General features: G+C 41.0%; 1 protein-coding gene across 1 annotated transcript in view; it reads right to left on the minus strand.

Annotated features, from left to right (window-relative positions):
- Nucleotides 1-1,452: 1,452 nt before the first annotated feature.
- Nucleotides 1,453-24,359, minus strand: part of LOC137432326 (plakophilin-1) — a 51,942-nt gene continuing 29,035 nt past the window's right edge. Inside the window, exons 5-12 of the mRNA XM_078769122.1 lie at nucleotides 17,697-17,907; nucleotides 16,220-16,391; nucleotides 14,843-14,960; nucleotides 14,410-14,619; nucleotides 14,135-14,314; nucleotides 9,829-9,982; nucleotides 6,256-6,445; nucleotides 1,453-1,757 (exon numbers count right to left, since the gene is read on the minus strand). Coding sequence (XP_078625248.1) covers nucleotides 1,640-1,757; nucleotides 6,256-6,445; nucleotides 9,829-9,982; nucleotides 14,135-14,314; nucleotides 14,410-14,619; nucleotides 14,843-14,960; nucleotides 16,220-16,391; nucleotides 17,697-17,907 — 1,353 coding nt within the window. The 3' untranslated portion in view covers nucleotides 1,453-1,639. The remainder of the gene's footprint in view (nucleotides 1,758-6,255; nucleotides 6,446-9,828; nucleotides 9,983-14,134; nucleotides 14,315-14,409; nucleotides 14,620-14,842; nucleotides 14,961-16,219; nucleotides 16,392-17,696; nucleotides 17,908-24,359) is intronic.

Below are 24,359 nucleotides of genomic sequence, written 5' to 3' on the forward strand. Positions count from 1 at the left end.
CCATCTCTTTCTCCGTCTCTCTCTCCCCATCACCATCACCGTCTCTCTCTCCGTCTCCATCTCCATCTACGCCTCCGTCTCTCACACCCTGAACTCGCATTCAAATCTCAAACCGCATTCTTTTCACAATCATTGCTTCTCATGTCTTGTTTGTCTCCATAAATCACTTTTCCTCCATAAATTCCACCTTCGCTTTGCTCCACTGAACCGCATCCCACCATTACCCTATTTGGCATCCCACCATTACCCTATTTGGCATCCCACCATTACCCTATTTATCGGCCCTCCAGCTCGCGATGCGTTTGTTACGACACCCCAAAAAAAAATCCCCCTGACATTTACCTCGGATAATGAAAGCAGCCATGACCAAGGCAATTTAGGATCAAATCATAAATGTGTAACCTCGTCTCTTCACAAGGAAACACAGTGATGAAACGCTCCAGATTTACTGAAAAAGCACCTGTTCTTAAATTCGACTGTTTTCGTCTGCAAATATGTAAAAGAAGACGTTAACTCAAAACCCATAATAATAGGAGGGGTGTGTCTTCTCATCCAGGACAAGAAAATCGTATAGAATGTCCAGAGACATGTACTCTCGAGGTTCCTGGGGTACGATGAAAACGATGACGTCGAAGTGAAAGGATGCAGCTTTGAACAGACATGGAACACTTCCGAATGAAGAATGCCGAGATCGGAATGACAACAATGTGGAATACCAGCCTCGCCATGTTGTCTTGTTATTCAGATATCTCGGAGGAGCTTTCTCATGACCTCACCACCGACGGACGGAGGTTATGTTTTCACCCCTGTCTGTCTGTCTGTCTGTTTGTCTCTGAGCATACCACCTTTACCACCTTTAGAGGCCATTTTTCCCCGCAAGCGGGGGTTGGCCTTTTTCGGGAACCGTGGTTGTTGTTGTTTTTCGGTCCCCTTCTTGAAGCAATGTTTTACGGCCGGATGCCCTTCCTGACGCCAACCCTTTTTGCCGTCTCTCTGAGCATGATATCTCAAAAAGGTTATGGACAGATTCAGATGAAACTTGGTGGACACGGTCGAGTGTCCAACAAGGCCGAATATATAAGATTTTGGTGAAGATCCAGGCACAGCCATTTTAAAGGGATTCTTCACCATTGAGCGATGGGGCCAAAAATGATATGGAGCATGATGTCTCAAACAATTGTGGACGTATTATGATAAAACTTGGTGGATGGGTTGGTTCGATGACAAGAACAAGCCGATTCGATTTTGGTCCAGGCCCTGATGCAGATCCGGCCTATCGTACATTTGTACACGTTCGTGAATCCATCAAGACCCCTCCACATGCCCCCTCACCCAGGCAGAACCATTTCACTTTCCTGCAACATTCCTCCCAGGTGAATTCTTAAACGATCTCACGACATCATACTTCAACTCTTTATAATGACCGACTAAACTGCAAAAAGGGGCAAAGAAACAATGTTTTGTGGAATTTTAAGATAGCCGGCTTCAAATGATACCAAGGACAAGTGTGCAGGTAATCAGGTAGATTATGATGTGCCTCGTGTATTTTCGCTTTCCTTGCAGGTGTCTACTTGTGCACACATTGCCTTTAGAGAGCAAAGGGTACGAGTCAGTGACCAGGTGTTGCAGGAGTTCTCTCTTATTCACTCAAATTCCGATGGTTTGTGCTTACCCTCTTGTACATCTTGCGCAGGTCCTTTATGCCCCACAAATGCTGAAGCAGGAAGGAAGCAGCCTCTGACGTTCTGGGCCAGTTACTAAAGGGAATATAGATTTGCAAAATGCAGTCAGTATGGGTTATGGTGAGGGTTGATGATGAATACAAACTATGTACATGTAACATGTGTGAGGGAACCATCTACATGTTATGTTACGTGTTAACAATTGCCTTATTGCACATGCAGAAATCCAAACAAATGAGCTTTCTTGAACCACTTGTCCATTCTTGTTTATATGTAACCCCCTTACGTTAACATAAACAATTATTCCCACTTTTTGTGGCGCTTCAAGATAACAATCAACTTCGACATGAAGATAACAATCAACTTCGACATGAAGATAACAATCACACTTCGACATGAAGATAACAATCACCCTTCGGCATGAAGATAACAATCACACTTCGACATGAAGATAACAATCACCCTTCGACATGAAGATAACAATCACACTTCGACATGAAGATAACAATCACCCTTCGGCATGAAGATAACAATCACCCTTCGGCATGAAGATAACAATCACCCTTCGGCATGAAGATAACAATCACCCTTCTATATCAAGATAACAACCACCCTTCTATATCAAGATAACAATCACCCTTCTATATCAAGATAACAATCACCCTTCTATATCAAGACAACAATCACCCTTCTATATCAAGATAACAACCACCCTTCTATATCAAGATAACAATCACCCTTCTATATCAAGATAACAATCACCCTTCTATATCAAGATAACAATCACCCTTCTATATCAAGATAACAATCACCCTTCTATATCAAGATAACCATCACCCTTCTATATCAAGATAACAATCACCCTTCTATATCAAGATAACAATCACCCTTCTATATCAAAATAACAATCACTCTTCTATATCAAGATAACAATCACCCTTCTATATCAAGATAACAACCACCCTTCTATATCAAGATAACAATCACCCTTCTATATCAAGATAACAATCACCCTTCTATATCAAGATAACAATCACCCTTCTATATCAAGATAACAACCACCCTTCTATATCAAGATAACAATCACCCTTCGACATGAAGATAACAATCCCCCTTCTATATCAAGATAACAACCACCCTTCTATATCAAGATAACAATCACCCTTCTATATCAAGATAACAATCACCCTTCTATATCAAAATAACAATCACTCTTCTATATCAAGATAACAATCACCCTTCTATATCAAGATAACAACCACCCTTCTATATCAAGATAACAATCACCCTTCTATATCAAAATAACAATCACTCTTCTATATCAAGATAACAATCACCCTTCTATATCAAGATAACAACCACCCTTCTATATCAAGATAACAATCACCCTTCTACATCAAGATAACAATCACCCTTCTATATCAAGATAACAATCACCCTTCTACATCAAGATAACAATCACCCTTCTATATCAAGATAGCAATCACCCTTCTATATCAAGATAACAATCAACCTTCTACATGAAGATAACAATCACCCTTCTATATCAAGATAACAATCACCCTTCTATATCAAGATAACAATCACCCTTCTATATCAAGATAGCAATCACCCTTCTATATCAAGATAACAATCACCCTTCTACATCAAGATAACAATCACCCTTCTATATCAAGATAACAATCACCCTTCTATATCAAGATAACAATCACCCTTCTATATCAAGATAACAATCACCCTTCTATATCAAGACAACAATCACCCTTCTATATCAAGATAACAACCACCCTTCTATATCAAGATAACAATCACCCTTCTATATCAAGATAACAATCACCCTTCTATATCAAGATAACAACCACCCTTCTATATCAAGATAACAATCACCCTTCGACATGAAGATAACAATCCCCCTTCTATATCAAGATAACAACCACCCTTCTATATCAAGATAACAATCACCCTTCTATATCAAGATAACAATCACCCTTCTATATCAAAATAACAATCACTCTTCTATATCAAGATAACAATCACCCTTCTATATCAAGATAACAACCACCCTTCTATATCAAGATAACAATCACCCTTCTACATCAAGATAACAATCACCCTTCTATATCAAGATAACAATCAACCTTCTATATCAAGATAGCAATCACCCTTCTATATCAAGATAGCAATCACCCTTCTATATCAAGATAACAATCAACCTTCTACATGAAGATAACAATCACCCTTCGACATGAAGATAACAATCACCCTTCTACATGAAGATAACATTCACCCTTCGACATGAAGATAACAATCACCCTTCTACATGAAGATAACAATCACCCTTCGACATGAAGATAACAATCACCCTTCTACATGAAGATAACAATCACCCTTCTATATCAAGATAACAATCACCCTTCTACATCAAGATAACAATCACCCTTCTATATCAAGATAACAATCACCCTTCTACATCAAGATAACAATCACCCTTCTATATCAAGATAGCAATCACCCTTCTATATCAAGATAACAATCAACCTTCTACATGAAGATAACAATCACCCTTCGGCATAAAGATAACAATCACCCTTCTATATCAAGATAGCAATCACCCTTCTATATCAAGATAACAATCAACCTTCTACATGAAGATAACAATCACCCTTCGGCATAAAGATAACAATCACCCTTCTACATGAAGATAACAATCACCCTTCGACATGAAGATAACAATCACCCTTCGGCATGAAGATAACAATCACCCTTCTACATGAAGATAACAATCACCCTTCTATATCAAGATAACAATCACCCTTCTATATCAAGATAACAACCACCCTTCTATATCAAGATAACAATCACCCTTCTATATCAAGATAACAACCACCCTTCTACACCAAGGTAAAGATTTGATTGATAACATACATCATATACAGAGTGAAGCATCCCATTAGCCCCGGCCTTTCTGAAGGGACAAATAGAGGGTACTTCATATGCCAGTGGGTGTGTGCGCATCCATAGATCTACTTTATTCTAGGTCTTTTCAGTTTCAGATCTACTGTGATGTACATGCCCCGGTCTATCGCTAAAGTCTTTCTTGCAAAGTCAAAGATTTTTCAACTGTTTTGGTCGGACGACTTTGTTATTCTGTCTGTCTGTTTGTCACTCGCCTACAGGTCACAATTCTAAACCGATCGCCATGAAACGTTGCCAAGTTGTGGAGGTCGTCACAACTGAGAAGTCTGTTGATATTGAAGTCAAAGGTCATCTTGCGGTCAAATTTCTAAAATTGTCATTTTTCATGCGATTGACTTGAAAAATGAACAAGATTTGCATATCGAGTCGCTGAATTGGGAAACCAGCCATTCAGAGGTCAAAAGTCAACTCGATGTCAAACTTCTAAAATAAATTTTCGTCTGAAAAATTGTCAATTTTCATCCAATGAACCTAAAACTTAAGGAGCAATTTCATATTGCCTCACTAAATTTGGAATCCAACTATTTAAAGGTCAAAGGTCAACTCAAGGTCAAAATTCTAAAATCATCAATTTTCATCCCATGAACTTGAGAATTAAACAGCAATTATGTAGTGACTCACTGAATTGGGAAACTAACTTTTTGAGGTGAAAAGGTCAAAGGCCAACTCAAGGTCAAACTTCTAAAATCATCAATTTTCATCTGAAAAATAATTAATTTTCATCCGATTGACCTGAGCATTGATTAAGATCATTCATTTTAATCTTAATGAAATGGACAAGTTGATGTATCCATGGCAACGTTTTGGGGGGGGGGGGGGAGGGTGGGGTGGATTTTGCAGGTATCGTGCTCTGCATGACGCCTTTCTTGCTTACATGTTGGAATGTGGCCTAGACATCGCTTTGCATTTGTTGTACTTGCATTGGTCCAGGCCTGTTAACATCTGAATTCGATTGACAATAAGCTAACACTCCGCTAGAACAATTGAGTGAAAATGTTTCGCTTTGTTAATTCTTTTTCTTCCATATCCTGGCGTTGGCTTAGCGGTTAGAGTGCGGCTTGGGATCCTAGGATCCTGGGTTCGTTGGCTTAGCGGTTAGGGTGCGGCTTGGGATCCTAGGATCCTGGGTTCGTTGGCTTAGCGGTTAGGGTGCGGCTTGGGATCCTAGGATCCTGGGTTCATTGGCTTAGCGGTTAGGGTGCGGCTTGGGATCCTAGGATCCTGGGTTCATTGGCTTAGCGGTTAGGGTGCGGCTTGGGATCCTCGGATCCTGGGTTCGAATCCCGGTCGATCGCTGAATTAATGCCAGGGGAGTTGACTCAGCCTGTCATCCTTCCGAGGTCGGCAAATTGAGTACCAGTTCACTGGTAATTCCCTGTGTGTCACAAGAGGCGACTAACAGGGTTGGCAGCAGGAAGGGCATCCGGCCATAAAACATTGATTCAAAAAGGGGGCCATGGTGCCCGAAAAAGGCCAACCTCCTGCTCTGCGGGGGAAAATGGCCTCTAAAGGTGGTTCTTTTTCTTCTTCTTCATATCGATTATACCTCAATGTTGTTTCCAAGTGAAAAAATCGTTTCCAAAGGAAGACCACTCACGGGCTGCGGCTAAGTGGGATGAGTTTATGTACGAGGTTTTGCTGCACAAAACGTTCTGCGTATGAATGGTTGTTGTTTTGCACGATATCCAAGATGGCGTAGCAGGCAGAGCTGCTGGTGTCATCAGTGGGCGACACCTTGAGCTCCTTTCCTGGCAACATGTGGACGAGTGTTGGCACCAGATGTTGCACTGGGGGCAGGGTTAGGATGGGGCGCAAGGGGGTTTGGCTCATATGATTATCGCGGAAAATGAAACTGATATTTGCACATATTGCTGGTAAAGAGAAAATGAAAAATAGCAGTTTTGTTATAAAGTTTCAAAAGTAGGAAACATCTTGTATAATGAACATGTCCATGTGTACCCACCATGCTACTGTATTCATCATTGTATGCAAAACCTGGCCTCAAGACCATTCCGACGATATACCGTCGATGCGTACCATGGTACAGTTCTACCAGCGTACTGTGCCAATCAAAATATCAGAAAGATCTGGCATTCATTTGAGCCAATTCACGTTGATGATGCGTCACTGGCCTATTGGGCATCCATTGTGTAACAAAACATTGGTGTGTGAAGCACATAAGAAGATAAACCACAAGTCAGAATACAACGAAAGTCCAAAACAACATAACCAGAAAATTCATGTCAAAGAACCAAGACAATCGTCATACTTGTCTTGCACAAGAGGCCCATGCAAACAAGTCTAAGGGGTCATCTATTTTTAAATGCTTGAGACCTCAGAGAAGACCCGAGACCGGGGAGGAGGAGGTTATGCTTCACCCACCCTGTTCAACACGTGGTCTACATTTATTAGTCCCCTACCCGGAGGCGACTATAGGTTGCTCTCGGTCTGTCTGTCCGTCCCACCTGTGGCTTTCTGGACTTTTTTCCATGACCTTTAACATATTAAACTGAAACTTTGTACATGGCTTTGTTATGTCAAGTTGCAGAACAAGTTTGAGTTTTGAGGTGTTTGACCACTTTTTACTTTTTTTACCACTTTTTGGTAAATTTATTAAAATTTAAATTTACTAAAAATTTGACTTTTTGAGACCACTTACTTTTTTTCGGAAGGGTAACATTAACAGTGACATTTGCAAACTGTCCAAAGGTCCAGAATGAAAACTGACTTTGAAACACTTATACAAATATAATATGGAATTATTGCACCAAACACACATTCATAGAAGGAAACACTACAAAGGCCAAAAAGTGCTTTTCAGATTGACAATCTTCTCTAAAATCCAACCACAATGCACATACGGTACTCACAATTCAAAGGTGTGACGTCATTGTACTGTACACCTGAAACGTCCAAGCTCATGCCTCTCTGACCTTCAAGGCAGTGACCTCTGCTCCCCCTTCAAGCTAGCACTGCCCTGACCTTCAACCTTGCACCACATCTTCACGTTAACAACCTCCTGAACTTCAACCTCGTGTCCCCTGCTCCCAAAGGTACAAGCTAGCACCATATGCCCCTCATACCTACAAGCCAGCACCCCTCATCTTTGTGCGAGCACCCCTGACATTTGAGGAAGCGCCCTCACCACCTACCCCCCATCCCTTCCCCCCCCCCCCCCCCCCAACTCTGACCTCAGAGCTAGCACATGGCATTCCAGTTAGCTCCTCCCAAGACTTTCAAGCAAGCGCTCCATTGACTTCCAAAGCCAGTGCACTACTGACCTTCAAAGCAACTGCCCCCCACCTAATAACTGCACCCCCCCCCCCCCCTTCCTCTGGACCATCCAAAGCTATTCCTTAAGGTCTCAACAGATCTGACGCAAATCTGATCTAACAAATCTGATGATAACAAATACATTGTGCTACATCATTGCTGTTAGATCCTTCTTCCATTCTTGGGATTGGTCTGGTCACACTTGATCTTCCATTGTTACAAACAATGAATTTTATAATCTAAAAATAAATAAAAACCTTGATCTTTTCTACCCCCGTTACACCCCAAATCCACCTCTTTTAAATTCCAACTTCTTTCCTGAAATTCCTAGTAGTGTCCATTTGTTTTATACCATGTACCCCTACCCCTCCAGCCCTCTCCCTTCCACAGATCTACCGATGTCCCTGTTCTCTACTGTCATTGTGCTTGTGTGCTTCCCTCTCTCTCCCCTCTTGTCTCCCGCTCCCTTTATTATGTATTATGTATTATGTGTCTGTGCATGTTTTATGTATTAGCTTTTACACGAGCCTTGACTTTGTATAAAAAAGAGCATGTTTACTTCTGTGGGGAAACAAGTCGCAGCTGGTGTTTCATGGTAGCCTTGGAGAGGTGGGTGGGGGGCAGGAGGGGGGGGGGGGGGCTTTTTGAAATGTTTTTTTTTAATGCTCAAAACGTCAACCACATCTCATTCCCCACAGTTGTTAACATACATTTGGATGACAAAATGCATGGTTGAACTTGTCCGTCAACATAGATGGATACTAGCCTTCGCAGAGCCAAGTATTCCATGATATTTATCAACAAGGCCTTTATTTCCTTTGATCTCTCACCATGTGTGTTTAGAGTTTACTGTTCTGGAATTCTTGTATTCACAAATTCCATTTCTCTGCTACCATGACTCCAGTTTGAAATTGTATTTTTAGAAGAAAAAAAATTTAAGCATTTTCTGTAACAATCCATTCCATCTTTGACTGAGATGCAATCCTATACAAAGCACGTCATGACAGATATCAGCAATTTGGATTCAATCTCTCAATGAGCAACTACAGACAAACAAAGCAAAATGCTAAATGTTGACAAAGCACAGAAACGTTCTTCGATCCGGTTACTCGCAGGAAGGACATTTTTTTTTAAACACGGAGTAGCCCAACTGTTCTGGTATCCTTGGCCTTCAATATGATATATTTAACCTTTCCATGAGCCTCGACCACTACAGTAAGTAACGTTATGTATGTTCCGCTCAAGTTGTCGGCAATGCTTGTTATCCCTACGTGTTTTGAAAAAAATCGGGATATTGTGATCGGCTCCATCTGTCTATCCGTCCATCCGCCACGCTATCTCCTCAGAAACGGTTGAGCAGAAATTCAAACTTGGTAATTATGATCACATGACACAAAGGTGCAAGAACAATATCATTTTTGCCTCCGCCCCCTGTGGCAGGGACAAAAGGTCAAATTTCAAAAGATGCAATTACAGGAACATTTTAAAAACTTTTTGTTTAAGGAAACTTTCTATATGTAATCAACATTGGGGGATGCATGAAATACGTAAAGTTTTTTTGGGATTTGACCTCAGGGTCAAAGTTTGACCTCGGGGGGCGGAGGGGTGGGACTTGGGGTGATGGGTCACATAGGGGAAAAATAAACTAGAAACTGGATATTGGGTCATTCCTGGTTGAACTTTTTGCCATCTTTCAACTTTGCCTTTGGTGGGAAGTGTGCGGACTTGCGATGGCACGTCATCGACGTCGCTCGAGCTAAACCTTCTCACACATCATGGCAATCACATCTCCCTCCCATCTTACAACCTGAGCAACACGATCATCAACCAATCTAACATCAAATATTGACCTTCGACAAGACGATCCACATTGTGAGCCAAATTATCCACAACTTACTCATGATGGGATGGTTCTGGCGATTCCGTGCCAGGTTCCGTGTGAGGAAGGAGAGCGCCTTGAACGACTTGTTATCGGTAGTTTCGTTCACGGCGTCGCTCAACTTGAGTCCTCCATCGTTCATGAGAGCCACGTTTCCCAAGTTGCGGGCAGCCTGATATACACAGGGACAACAGGGGTTAAGAAAGAAAAAAAGAAAAAGCACGTGCAACCTGTATGGAGCCGTCCTCCAAAATAAGTGACAGAAAGGGACTACACGTGAAGAAAGGTCGATGTGAGGTTCTCTTGTTCACAGAAGAAGCTCCATCTACTTGAGCCCTGCTGCATTATTACTTGCGCTTAAGCAAGATGAAATTACCCGAGAAGCTTAACGCAATGGTTAACATTTTGGAGAATCTTAACCATTGCATAAGATTATGGTTAAAGAAAGAAGAAACGTTGGGTAAGGACATTGGATCGGATTAAAAGGTGATTGCACAGGTACAGAGGGAATAGAAGGTTGCATATTGGTGGGGCTGTAACCGGCAAGTACGAGCATGTTATTGTTCTGGTATTTGTGTTTGGCTTCTGGATGATAACATCCAACTTGGTTTGTCTGTCTTGCCCCGATTGATAAAGTTAGAAAATAATTAGAAAATTTTGTTGATCATTCAATCAATTGCTCTCTTCAAATATGTTCCATTGCCATATATGCCTGATATGCCCGAGGCATATGCCAAATATGTTCCATTGCCATAGGCGTCAGGAAGGGCATCCGGCCATAAAAAAAACATTGCCTCAAACAGGGAACCATGATTGTCATGGGGCCCGCAAGGCTAGCCCCTGCTCTAGCGGGGAAGAATGGCCTTAAAACGATCATTCATTCATTCATTCATTCATATATGCCTGCCAGCCATTTGACTGCATTTTAGTTCGCGTTTTAAACTTCTTGGTTGACTCCACAGGCACGACTGCTTATGTTTTAGAAGGATGGGAAAGCCCGGAAGGAATTATATTATTAGGAAATTCCTGAAGGAATTTTCTGAAGGAAACATCAATTATTATATTATTAGCCCGTCCCCTGCACATCAGGAGAAGGGGTTTTGTAATCGCTTCTGTGAGTCCATGTGTTTGTGTCCGGGCCGTAACTTTGTTACCATTTGAGCTATTTGCCATCAAATTTTCACCAAAGCTTTATTATGATAATACGGAGAAGACAAATTAATAATTTTCTCAAAAGGTCAAAGGTCAGCATCACATAAAATCATAAATTTTCATCCAATTGACCTGAAATTTAAATTTACCATTTGAGTTTTGTCATAAAATTCTCAACAAAGCTGTATTTTGATAATACTAGGGCATGCCCGTACGTGGGTGCCCGTTCCTTGCCAAAAAAAATAAATAACGCAACCCGTACGCTCTACCCCGCCCGTACGCCCGTACGCCCGTAAACAAAAAAAACAACGCTCTTCGCTTCCGCCCTTCGCTCTGACTGAATTGGGAGAAATAATGCGCATAAGAAATCGAGAAATTATTATTTTCTCCGGAAGAAATCGAATTACGAACCGTAATGGCGCACGCGGTCGGCTCGGCTCGCTCTCACATCGGCCACGCCTACGCAATAACGCGTTCTGTGATTGGCTGCCGGAAGTGCAGTCTTCACTGTCCGGAAGGTCGCAAATCGCAGTTACGATGAATCGCAAATTAGTTTTAATTAGTTTTAAAACATAGTTTAACGGCAACATAGTTTTCCAACGTGAAATAAATGAATACGCTCTCAAATGTGCCGTCCGAGGCAGAGTCTGTTCGCCACGTTCGGCACACGTGATAGCTCGCTGCTCTCTGATTGGTTGAATCGTTTTTTGGACATAGCTCGGTAACTACTTCTCCGATTAATATGAAACCTTGAAAAGGCACATCCTCGGGTCCCCAGCAATATACCTGGCAAGTTTCAAGTATATCGGACCCGTGGTTGTCGAGAAACAGCGGTCACAGACAAACATACATACATACATACATACATACATACAAACATACAAACATACAAACATACACACAGAGATTACTGGAATTATAGATAGATGCAGAAGGCAAATTAATAATTTTCTCAAAAGGTCAAAGGTCAGCATCACATAAAATCATAAATTTTCATCCAATTGACCTGAAATTTTAAGAATCTGCATATTGGGTCACAGAATTGGTTCACCAATCAAAAGCTGAAAGCTCTTTTTTTTTTTTTTTTAGATCTAAAGGTCAAGGCTGCATAAATCATCAATTTGCATTTGGTATGTTTTTTTTAACTGTTTTTGTTATTTTGAGCATACGGGAGAAGAAGAAGACATTTGAATGCAAATGGAAGTGGACGGGGCTTTGCATTTTCAGATGATTTATCGTTATTACTATAACTACATAGATTTACTCCCGCGAGGGAGTAATGCATTCGATCGTGTCTGTGTGTGTGTGTGTGTGTGTGTGTCCGTGTGTGTGTGTGTGTGTCCGTGTGTGTGTTCGTGTGTTTGTGAACAAGATATCTGGAAAAGTTCTGAACGGATTTGGATGAAAGTTGGTGGGATGATTGCCTTTGGGATAAGGAAGAATTGATTAGTTTTTGGTGAAGCTCAGGATATTATTCCTGATCCAGGAATTTTTTGAAGGATTGTTTACCATTGGAAGATAGGGCTCTTTTTTTTTTTACATTATCTTCTATATATTCTATATTTAACATTGTGATATGAAAATAGTTTTCATATTTGTTGTAAATGTAGTTTAAACTCGTGGTTATGCGTTGCAGCGGTGTATTTTGTTAGCAGCGTCGTCTTCAAGGTTCTTTTTTTTTCTTCTAATAAAGACATATTCTGTCATTTTAAAACCACCAAAGTGTGTATTCGGTTTCCCCATTTCATAAAATGTATCGTTTGATACGTATAATGCTTTAAAACTGTTTTTTTTTTTGTTTTTTTTTACCTCAGAAGAGATATCAACATTTACCTCAGCGAATGTCAATCGCGGTGTCAGTATTTGATGAACTTATAAAGACTTAGGTGAGTTATAAGTGTGACCAGCATGTGCACGGGATTCTTCCCAGAAGAATGAGTGGTCGCATTAGCTTGTACGACTTAAAATGAGCGAGTTTTGTTTTGACGTTTGGGCCAGTTTTACATGTTGTATCCCTAAGGAATGAAACGAACGTTTTCTTGGCTTACAATTTTATTTGAAGTCACACATGCCTCAAAACACACTCACTTATATAGAATTGAACGCTGAATCCGAAAATGTATGTGAAATTCCATTGTTTATTTTTACATTATCTTCTATATATTCTAAATACTATATATCTGTGCAGTGTCTGTCTTGTGTTGTCTTGTGTTGTCTTGTGTTGTCTTGTCTTGTGTTGTCACTGAACTACTCCCTCAAACTTTTGTGAAATCGTACTATTCCAACTTGACCCGCGGCGGGAGTATGCGCTCTACTGAGTGGCGTTCTAGTCTCTATAGTTCTGGGAGATGGAGATTTGAAGAAATCTGAGCAGAGGTGCCGAAGCCACCATCATGCGATTACTTAGTTTATCAACATCGAAGCGGTTTGTACGTGTATCGTGAAAAGCCTGGGAACACACGGGTTCGAGCTCCACAACGCTTTCCGTTTAAATATTGCGTCTTTGTAGCACCTTAGAGATACCGAGTACAATACCCCGATGCAAGACTCTTCATGAAAACATTAATGTCCACATTTTATGTCTCTTGTTTACATCGTTTCAGACATGGTTTACATCCATTCTGGTGCCAATGTCCACAATTCTTTCAATTTTATCTATATTAAGGGGACAGCTGGACAAGCCTGACGGTGTTGTAGCACATTAAAGGTTTTGTAGGTTTTGTAGACCAAAAGCATTTGGTGTATTTGTTTTGTGATGTATTTTTTGTGCAACGTGTGGTCCTCATTAACACGTGAACAATGAGGAAAACGTCTCAATCCGACCAGACACCATTACTTCTTGTTAATTGTGATGACGGTACATGAATTTTCAGTCTGCCAAAACACATTTTGAAGAGCATTTTTTAAACGTTAATATTGAGGGATGAAAAGGTCAAATTCAAGGTCAAAAAAAAGGTCAAAGGTCAAAAAGGTCAAAATCCATGAATGAAAAGGTCAAAACTACCAATGACCTGGAAAGCTCGTATCCTCGAGGAAGCAAGCGAGTCTGGTTTTCACATTTCCGAATGTAACCTTATGACAAACCTGCGCGTTCTCCTGTGTAAAAGCAAAGACTTAACCACGACGCCATCTTACTGAAAGCATTGGATGTAAACGTGAGACAAAGACACACCTTGGAGTTTCCTGTGGTGAGGTTCTGTAAAGCTCCTGCCGTAGCCTCCACAACCACGTTGTCCCTGCTCTTAGACAGAAGGTCCATGTATGTCTTGGCCATCTCCGGGTGCCACAGCCACTCCATCCCGTCGGGGTCCGGTTCAGCCGGAGCAAATGGAGCGTAAGAATCATAGTCAAACTGCGGCAGGAACAATCGGTCAGACTGTAGTGTAGCCAATGCTACTTTATAATACCTGTTTCGAATTTTATGCAGGTAATCAATTAATGACCCACCGATCGATTAGCCTTGCTAGCTTTGCTGCTGAAGCATCCGGGTGTCATAGACTCATCTTGCCCCATATCACGCGTGGGGTATGACGGGGGCTCAGCTAGGTAGCCGTTGTATCGTGCTGGCACCTCGTCTCTGAGCTGATAAGATAAGTTCCGCAATGTGCACACACAGTTCTCCAGCGTCCCCGCACGGCGGTCCTGCCTGCTTCCGCTCTGTGCAGATCACAACCCTGGGTGTTACTGAAGTTGCACAGAATGACTTGACTAGGTACAGTACATCACATCAAGAATGTTCTCGTAGCTTCCAGATAAGCAAAGCTGCCATGAGACATCAATGTGGATGCAAAAGGGGAAGAAAAAAAAATCCAAACAGTATCATAAGGGTCCTCAGAACTGAGCATAGGATTAAAGGGTAGGCCCAAAACAAGTCATTCACCTTGAGTGTGTGCCTTGTGTCATTCACGGCGTTTTGTGTGTACTTGGCCAGAGTAGGTACCAGCTCAGGCTCGCCTCGCATCATCTTACGGGCCTTTTCGCCTTTAGAGCTCAAGTTCCTGAATGCAAAATAAAAACAAAATTGCATTCAGTCAATATACAAAGGCCATAAATGTTCATCTTGATCAGAATTCATATTGAAACTTTAAAATAACCTAATTTTGCCTTATAAATCTATTTTGTATGATGCTGATGTCGTGCTGGTGTACCTGGTTTGATCATAAATCGGAAACATTCTAACATATAAGCCAAAGGTGATGGATTAAGTTTGTGTGTAACCACATGGAATCATCGAAGTGTCGATCTTGCACTGATGTTCCCATTTAGTGTTCCCCGTCTGAGTACTTGGCATTGCGCTGGGATTCAAGGTTCCATTCTTCCCATTAACCATTCAAGTTGTTCATTGTCTACCAATGTCCTTGTAATTTCTTTGTGTGTGTGTGTGTGTGTGTGTGTGTGTGTGTGTGTGTGTGTGTGTGTGTGTGTGTGCACGTGTTAGAAATGGCGCCACCTTTGGTGGTACCCGGTATTGCAAATCATCTTCCTTTATCTTCTTCGTAATATAATGGAATTTTCTCAAAATTATGACATGCAGCATGATATGTTTTGACCAATAAAATTTCTTTCAAAAATTATAAAGTGCATTTCCATGAATGTGCCGCAGCACATTGCCCACCATAGGTGGGCCGAGAAGGGTACTCCTGCCCGGAGGGTGGTAATGCCTTCTAGTTCATGTTAAATTACACTGATATGTCCCAATGTCCTTATCCTACATGTGATTTCCTTCAGAAAAAAAACAAAACATAGATGACATAGGTAGAAAATGATAAGATTATTTATGTCTCGTGTTCAAATTCTTCTTTACTAGGGCATGCCCGTACGTGGGTGCAAAAAAACATGCGTGCAAACAACAACAACAAAAAAAAACTTTGAAACCACGTGGCAGTAACGACCACAGAACCCCCCCCCCCCCCCTCTATTTACATGAAATGGTTTGGTCCATTCGCAAAGCCAAAGCGAACGGCTTGCGAGTACGGTAGAACCCCCCCCCTCTATTTACATGAAATGGTTTGGTCCATTCGCAAAGCCAAAGCGAACGGCTTGCGAGTACGGTGACCATACCTTGGGAACCACTTGTCCGATTAATTTCAAACCTTGAAAAGGCACATCCTCGGGTCCCCAGCAATATACCTGGCAAGTTTCAAGTATATCGGACCGGTAGTTGTCGAGAAACAGCGGTCACAGACAAACACACAGACAAACACACAGACACACACACATACAGAGATTACTGGAATTATAGATAGAAGATAACCACCTCAGGCAACCCGTTGCATTGTAGAACACCTCGGGATCTACTCCGCTGTCGAGTTTTGTGTCAGACTTGGATTTTGATTTGGGAGCTATTGCATGTTGTACCAGAGGCTCCAGAACGTCCAGAAGAAGTGGTTCTTTGAGTTCCTCGCACGACGAAAGGTTCCACAGGGCACCTGAAAGATGAAAGGTGGATAGTATGATGAGAGAAACGTTTTGACGAGTTCAGCAGTACATGGAAAGTAACAATTGAGAATCTGGGTGCGATTAATCTGTAAATTTGGAGGAAACTTTACTAGTCTTTCTAGACCGGCCTCGAGACAACCACATTTCACACTGTTTGCTCAAGGAGGTTGGAGTGGAGGCTGGGGTTAAAATAAACAAGCATTCTGAGTATTGCGCTGCAATACATGTCCCCTACCGGCAGTCTGTCGACCGGAAAACTGTTGGGGAAATTACCAAAGTTCAAAGTGCCATAACTTTGTCAAAAATGATCGAAACATCATGAAGTTCGAACTTGATCTGTAACTTATCATGAGGAAACCATGTACCAAGTTTGAAATCATTAGCATTAAGAGTTTAGAAAAAAAGTCCGGAAAACTGTTCTTTGCGTGACGGACGGACAGACTGACAGACTGACTGACTGACAGAGGGAGGGACGTAGTGCAAACCTATAGTCCCCTCCGGTGTACACCGGTACGGGACTAATAAATCAGTTCAAATATAGAAAGATGAGAAAGCGTTTCTTTTTCTGAGATTTAAAAAATAATTTTCAATTGGAAGGAACCTTCCTCGGCCAACAAAGTATTGCTGAGCTACAAGTGCGCTTTTTGTTACTGTCCTAGGTTGTATCATGCAGGTATCCTTTAGCAAGCTTTGCATCCATCTGTCACACTATCTCCTCCTAAACAGTTGTGCAGAAATTCACCAAACTTAGAATGTATGACCACATGGCAAGAAGGTGCGAGAGCAGTGTTTAAAAATAATAGAGAAAGGACAAACAACCATAGGTTGGCGATCATTGTGCAGGCTTTGATGGGCCAAAAATGCCTCATTGAAGTTCCTTGTAAGGGAACTCATATTTAATTTTGGATAAACAGGAAGAGCACAAAGGCCCATCGACATTACTTAAATGCCACTGGTCCACGACTTTCACAGAGTTTGGAAAATGTCCCTGGGTGGAGATTATAACGAGAATCCCAATAGTGGGACACACTGAAGAGTAGAGACTGGTATTAGAGAAGGACTTCAGGATCCTTTGTGAAAATCCAGTACCAGCACCAAAATGGCTGATCATTATGGGAATGGTGCACATGCAGATCTAAAGGGACTTACCCAAGAGCGGACCGCCTCAAAACATTTGTGGAGCATACAGCTCAGTGCGAGTGGATTTAACACTTGATGTCAATTTTTTAAAAAGAAACAAATACTGTAACTATTTAAGAGTGGACAATTACATCACAATGAACAAGCGGACGTACCAGTGGCCTGGCGAAGAACTTCCTTGTTGTCTGACCGTTTGAGGACATTCCCCAGGGCCTCAATGCCATTGGCATCATGCAAGGCTCGTTTATTCTCCCGATCTTCAAAGACGGCATTCCGCAAAGCTCCGCACACGCTGGCCTGCACGTCGGCATCATGGTGACGTTCCAATACCTCGACGAGGCGCGCTATTCCATCCAGCTGGAGAAGCTACACCGATGATGGGAGAAAAGATGAACAAGAGCTGAACGTTAGTGAAAGTGAATGGAAAAGGAATTTTTGCAGGACACTAGGAAAGTATAGGAAACTCAACATGTTATATTTATTATTCATACAAATGAAAGTTAGTTTCCTTCTTGGCCCATCAAATGTGTGCAACGATGGTGAGGGAGTGAGGAGCAGGTCACATGAAGCTCATAATTATCATTGGCTTGAACGATTTGAGACTAACACTTCAGTTGCTCACCCATTTGCACAAAATAATTTTTATTCAACAAGCATTCTGAGTATTGCGCTGCAATACACGTCCCCTACTAAAGTTCAAAGTGCCATAACTTTGTCAAAAATGATCGAATATGCAACTTTATGCACGGTTAATGCTGGTTTTCAAACTTGATCTGAGGTATGCTGAGACACATGTGTGTCACGCCTCGCCTCGTTGATAAGCCCGCAAGGTCGCTCCGTGGAGCAGCCTGCACGTATTGCACTGTGTGAATTATATCATTACCAACTCACGGTCTGAGGTACTAGCGATTCAAGAGATATCCGTTTTTTTTTGTTTTTTTTTCGTTTAATTAACAATATCTGCCAAACCACATGACCTATCGCAAATTCCAAAAGGACATTTTAGTAGACTGACATGCTGAACAGACCTGTGAAGTTTCCCCTCGATTTGATCAAAAATGAGGGAGGGGCTCGGTTTTAAAGGTTCATGCTTAAAAACGTCATAACTCTGAAACCATGTGACGCATGACGTCATGCTCGCTGACTTTTTTGTTCATCAAGGTTATGCGATTCTGCCTGCAAAGGTTGGCCTCGATCTGTTCAGCCGTTGCAGCGAAAAAGGGGTTTTCGTGTTTTCACGAAAAACAAGATGGCGATCGAACCACGTGACCTGTGACGTCATAATTACGATTAAAATATTCTACAGACCGAGTCCATCATATGGTGAAAATTTTATCTCAATCGGTCCTATTATTGCAGAGAAATTGTTTTTTAAAGGAAATTAAAACTTAAAATGGCACTGAGTTAAGGATCATCAGAATTATCAGAATTCCCAAAGTTCAAAGTGCCATAACTTTGTCAAAAATGATCGAAACGTCGTGAAGTTCGAACTTGACCTGTAACCTATCATGAGGAAACGATGTGCCAAGTTTGAAATCATTAGCATTTAGAGTTTAGAAAAAAAGTCCGGAAAACTGTTCTTTGCGTGACGGACTGACGGACTGACGGACTGACGGACTGACAGACGGAGGGACGGCGTGCAAACCTATAGCCCCCTCCGGTGTACACCGGTAGGGGACTAATAACAATGATTAACTAGAACGGCACTCAGTAGAGAGCATACCTCCACCTGGTTGGCCATATCACTCAATGGTGAAGAATCACTTTAAAAAATTCTACTACCTGGATCAGGATCCGGATCTTCACCAAAATTGACTCGTTTCTTCCTTGTCACACACACAACATGTCCAACAAGTTTCGTCCAAATCCATCCACAACTTCTTGAGATATCCTGCTATGTATAGTTTTTGGCTCTATCTCCCAATGGTGAAGATTCACTTGAAAAAGTCCAGTAGCCGAATCCGAATCCGGATCTTCACCAAAATCTAATCATTTCGTCCTTGTCACATATGCTACATCTCTGCCAAATTTCGTCCGAATCCGTCCACAACTTTTTGAGATATTTTGTTCATAAACGGACAGACAAACGGACAAACAGACAGACAGGGGTGAAAACATAACCTCCATCCACCTTTGATGGCAAAGGTAATCAGACATACCAGAAGCACACACACCCTACGGGAGCATCCACAGGGGGAGGAGGGGGAGGAGGAGGAGGAGGAGGAGGAGGAGGGAATGTCATGTTATTATCTTTATGATTATTAATACCATAGCAGACAGAGTACCTGTCCCACGGGCGATCTTGTTCCAGGCATGCAACACTCTGGGTGGTGTATAGGCAACAAACCACTGCCTTGATCGCTCCCAAAAATAAAAATAACCCGGGTTACGGACATTAAACGAAAACACGAGTACTGCTTATGTGCATATATAATACATCGTGATTATATAGCTCGGATAGTTCCAATTGTGGTTATATAGCTCGGATAGTTCCAATTGTGGTTAGATAGCTCAGATAATTCCAATTGTGGTTATACAGCTCAGATAATTCCAATTGTGGCTATACATCTCTGATAATTCCAATTGTGGATATACAGCTCAGATTATTCCAAATGTGGTTAGACAGCTCGGATTATTCCAAATGTGTATCTAGATAATCCCAATTGTGGTATTACAGCTCGGATAATTCAAATTGTGGCTGGACAGCTCGGATAATTACAATTGTGGCTATACATCTCTGATAATTCCAATTGTGGTTATACAGCTCGGATTATTCCAAATGTGGTTAGACAGCTCGGATTATTCCAAATGTGTATCTAGATTATCCCAATTGTGGTATTACAGCTCGGATAATTCAAATTGTGGCTGTACAGCTCGGATAATTACAACTGTGGCTATAGATCTCTGATAATTCCAATTGTGGTTATACAGCTCGGATTATTCCAAATGCGGTTAGACAGCTCGGATTATTCCAAATGTGTATCTAGATAATCCCAATTGTGGTATTACAGCTCGGATAATTCAAATTGTGGCTGTACAGCTCGGATAATTACAACTGTGGCTATAGATCTCTGATAATTCCAATTGTGGTTATACAGCTCGGATTATTCCAAATGTGGTTAGACAGCTCGGATTATTCCAAATGTGTATCTAGATAATCCCAATTGTGGTATTACAGCTCGGATAATTCAAATTGTGGATATTCAGCTCTGATAATCCCAATTGTGGTATTACAGCTCGGATAATTCAAATTGTGGATATTCAGCTCTGATAATTCCAATTGCGATTATACAGCTCGGATAATTCCAATTGTGGATATTCAGCTCTGATAATTCCAATTGCGATTATACAGCTCGGATAATTCAAATTGTGGATATTCAGCTCTGATAATTCCAATTGTGGTTATACAGCTCGGATAATTCCAATTGTGGTTATACAGCTCGGATAATTCCAATTGTGGTTATACAGCTCGGATAATTCCAATTGTGGTTATACAGCTCGGATAATTCCAATTGTGGTTATACAGCTCGGATAATTCCAATTGTGGTTATACAGCTCGGATAATTCCAATTGTGGTTATACAGCTCGGATAATTCCAATTGTGGTTATACAGCTCGGATAATTCCAATTGTGGTTATACAGCTCGGATAATTCCAATTGTGGTTATACAGCTCGGATAATTCCAATTGTGGTTATACAGCTCGGATAATTCCAATTGTGGCTATACAGCTCGGATAATTCCAATTGTGGTTATACAGCTCGGATAATTCCAATTGTGGTTATACAGCTCGGATAATTCCAATTGTGGTTATACAGCTCGGATAATTCCAATTGTGGTTATACAGCTCGGATAATTTCAATTGTGGTTATACAGCTCGGATAATTCCAATTGTGGTTATACAGCTCGGATAATTCCAATTGTGGTTATACAGCTCGGATAATTCCAATTGTGGTTATACAGCTCGGATAATTCCAATTGTGGTTATACAGCTCGGATAATTCCAATTGTGGTTATACAGCTCGGATAATTCCAATTGCGATTGTACAGCTCAGATTATTCCAGTTGTAGTTATTCAGCTCGGATTATTCCAGTTGTGGTTATACAGCTCGGATAATTACCTCCGCCACCCAAGGTTGATGGAGGTTATGTTTTCACCTCTGTCTCCACCACCAGCCGAGTCTGTCTGTTTGTCTGTTTATTTGCGAACAAAATATCTCAAAAATTTGTGGACGGATTGGGACGAAATTTGGCAGAGATGTAGCGTTTGTGACAACGAAGAAATGATTAGATTTTGGTGAAGATCCGGATTCGGATCCGGCTACTGGAATTGTTAAAGTGATTCTTCACCATTGGGAGATCGGGCCAAAAACGATACATAGCGGGATAGCTCAAAAAGTTATGGACGGATTTGGACGAAACTTGGTGGACAGGTTGTATGTGTGACAAGGAAGAATCGATGCAATTTTGGTGAAGATCCTAATCCAGATCCAGATCCAGCTAGTATAATTTTTTAAGTGATTCTTCACCATTGAGTGATATGGCCAACCAGGCGGGGGTATGCTCTCCACTGAGTGCCGTTCTAGTTCCAGTTGTGGTTATACAGCTCGGATTATTCCAAATGTGATTATACAGCTCGGATTATTCCAAATGTGGTTATACAGCTCGGATTATTACAAATGTGGTTATTCAGCACGGATTATTGCAGTTGTGGTTATACAGCTCGGATTATTCCAGTTGTGGTTATACAGCTTGGTTTATTCCCATTGTGGTTATATAGTTAGGATAATTCCAATTGAACCCTCCTTCTCGCTCCACAACTCCCCAAAAAAGAAGAAAATGCCCCAATATGGGCAAGAAAAAAAGTCTTGCTAATAGAGAGCTTACATATAGAGGAGGCTGAACCACCTCCATAACTTCCATCAGCTTGGCTCACATCACAGGACGGGCGCTGTCTGTTCTAGAGGTGTTGGATCATCTGAATCTTCTTGTTTAGCAGCAAAATACAAGTTGCATGAAAAAAAAAGAAGATTCCAAATTTCCTAACCTGTTGAATCTTCATCCACCAGCAATTTTTATGTCAAACGTGTAACAAGATAGCGATAAGGGTAGCATAATGAATTGTTACTTTCCATTTCTGTCTATAAAGGCGAAAGGAGCAAATTGATGACATCTTAACTTGTTTCTTTTTCAAAAGCACAATAATAAATGTTAACCAATTATGGGATGAGCAAAAGAGAGTAACCATTTGGTGTGACACCGGGCAATTAACAGGCGTTATTACAGGCAATTTGAGATGGTGACACAGCCATGGAGAGTATCCGTGGGATCCGCACCCTAGGTGTGACCGAAAGTAGGACAGCGAAAGTGGCAAGGTAACATGGACCAAGTGAGGTGTGTCGTCTGTGCTGTATGCCATTGCCATTAGTAACTCCACAATGGAGAATGAGAAAGCAGGGAAGGTCTGCCCAAGACCACAGGTCCAAGAGGTACATGCAGTCGATACCATTTGCAAATCTCCATTAAAATGTACCAACAATGGCTTCATGATCCATCCAACAACTGTGATATGAAGATGTGTATAATGGAATTCCAGTCCAACAACTGTGATATGAAGATGTGTATAATGGAATTCCAGTCCAACAACTGTGATATGAAGATGTGTATAATGGAATTCCAGTCCAACAACTGTGATATGAAGATGTGTATAATGGAATTCCAATCCAACAACTGTGATATGAAGATGTGTATAATGGAATTCCAGTCCAACAACTGTGATATGAAGATGTGTATAATGGAATTCCAGTCCTACAACTGTGATATGAAGATGTGTATAATGGCATTCCAGTCCTACAACTGTGATATGAAGATGTGTATAATGGAATTCCAGTCCAACAACTGTGATTATGAAGATGTGTATAATGGAATTGTAGTCCAACAACTGTGATATGAAGATGTGTATCATGGAATTCTAGTCCAACAACTGTGATATGAAGATGTGTATAATGGAATACCAGTCCTACAACTGTGATATGAAGATGTGTATAATGGAATTCTAGTCCAACAACTGTGATATGAAGATGTGTATAATGGAATTCCAGTCCTACAACTGTGATATGAAGATGTGTATAATGGAATTCCAATCCAACAACTATGATTATGAAGATGTGTATAATGGAATTCTAGTCCAACAACTGTGATATGAAGATGTGTATAATGGAATTCCAGTCCAACAACTGTGATATGAAGATGTGTATAATGGAATTCTAGTCCAACAACTGTGATATGAAGATGTGTATAATGGAATTCTAGTCCAACAACTGTGATATGAAGATGTGTATCATGGAATTCCAGTCCAACAACTGTGATATGAAGATGTGTATAATGGAATTCCAGTCCTACAACTGTGATATGAAGATGTGTATAATGGAATTCCAATCCAACAACTATGATTATGAAGATGTGTATAATGGAATTCTAGTCCAACAACTGTGATATGAAGATGTGTATAATGGAATTCCAGTCCAACAACTGTGATATGAAGATGTGTATAATGGAATTCTAGTCCAACAACTGTGATATGAAGATGTGTATAATGGAATTCCAGTCCAACAACTGTGATATGAAGATGTGTATAATGGAATTCTAGTCCAACAACTGTGATATGAAGATGTGTATCATGGAATTCCAGTCCAACAACTGTGATTATGAAGATGTGTGTAATGGAATTCTAGTCCTACAACTGTGATATGAAGATGTGTATAATGGAATTCCAGTCCAACAACTGTGATTATGAAGATGTGTATAATGGAATTCCAGT

This window comes from Myxine glutinosa, unplaced genomic scaffold (assembly GCF_964187855.1).
Source record: "Myxine glutinosa unplaced genomic scaffold, kmMyxGlut1.1 SCAFFOLD_1248, whole genome shotgun sequence".
In the NCBI taxonomy this organism is placed as follows: domain Eukaryota; kingdom Metazoa; phylum Chordata; class Myxini; order Myxiniformes; family Myxinidae; genus Myxine; species Myxine glutinosa.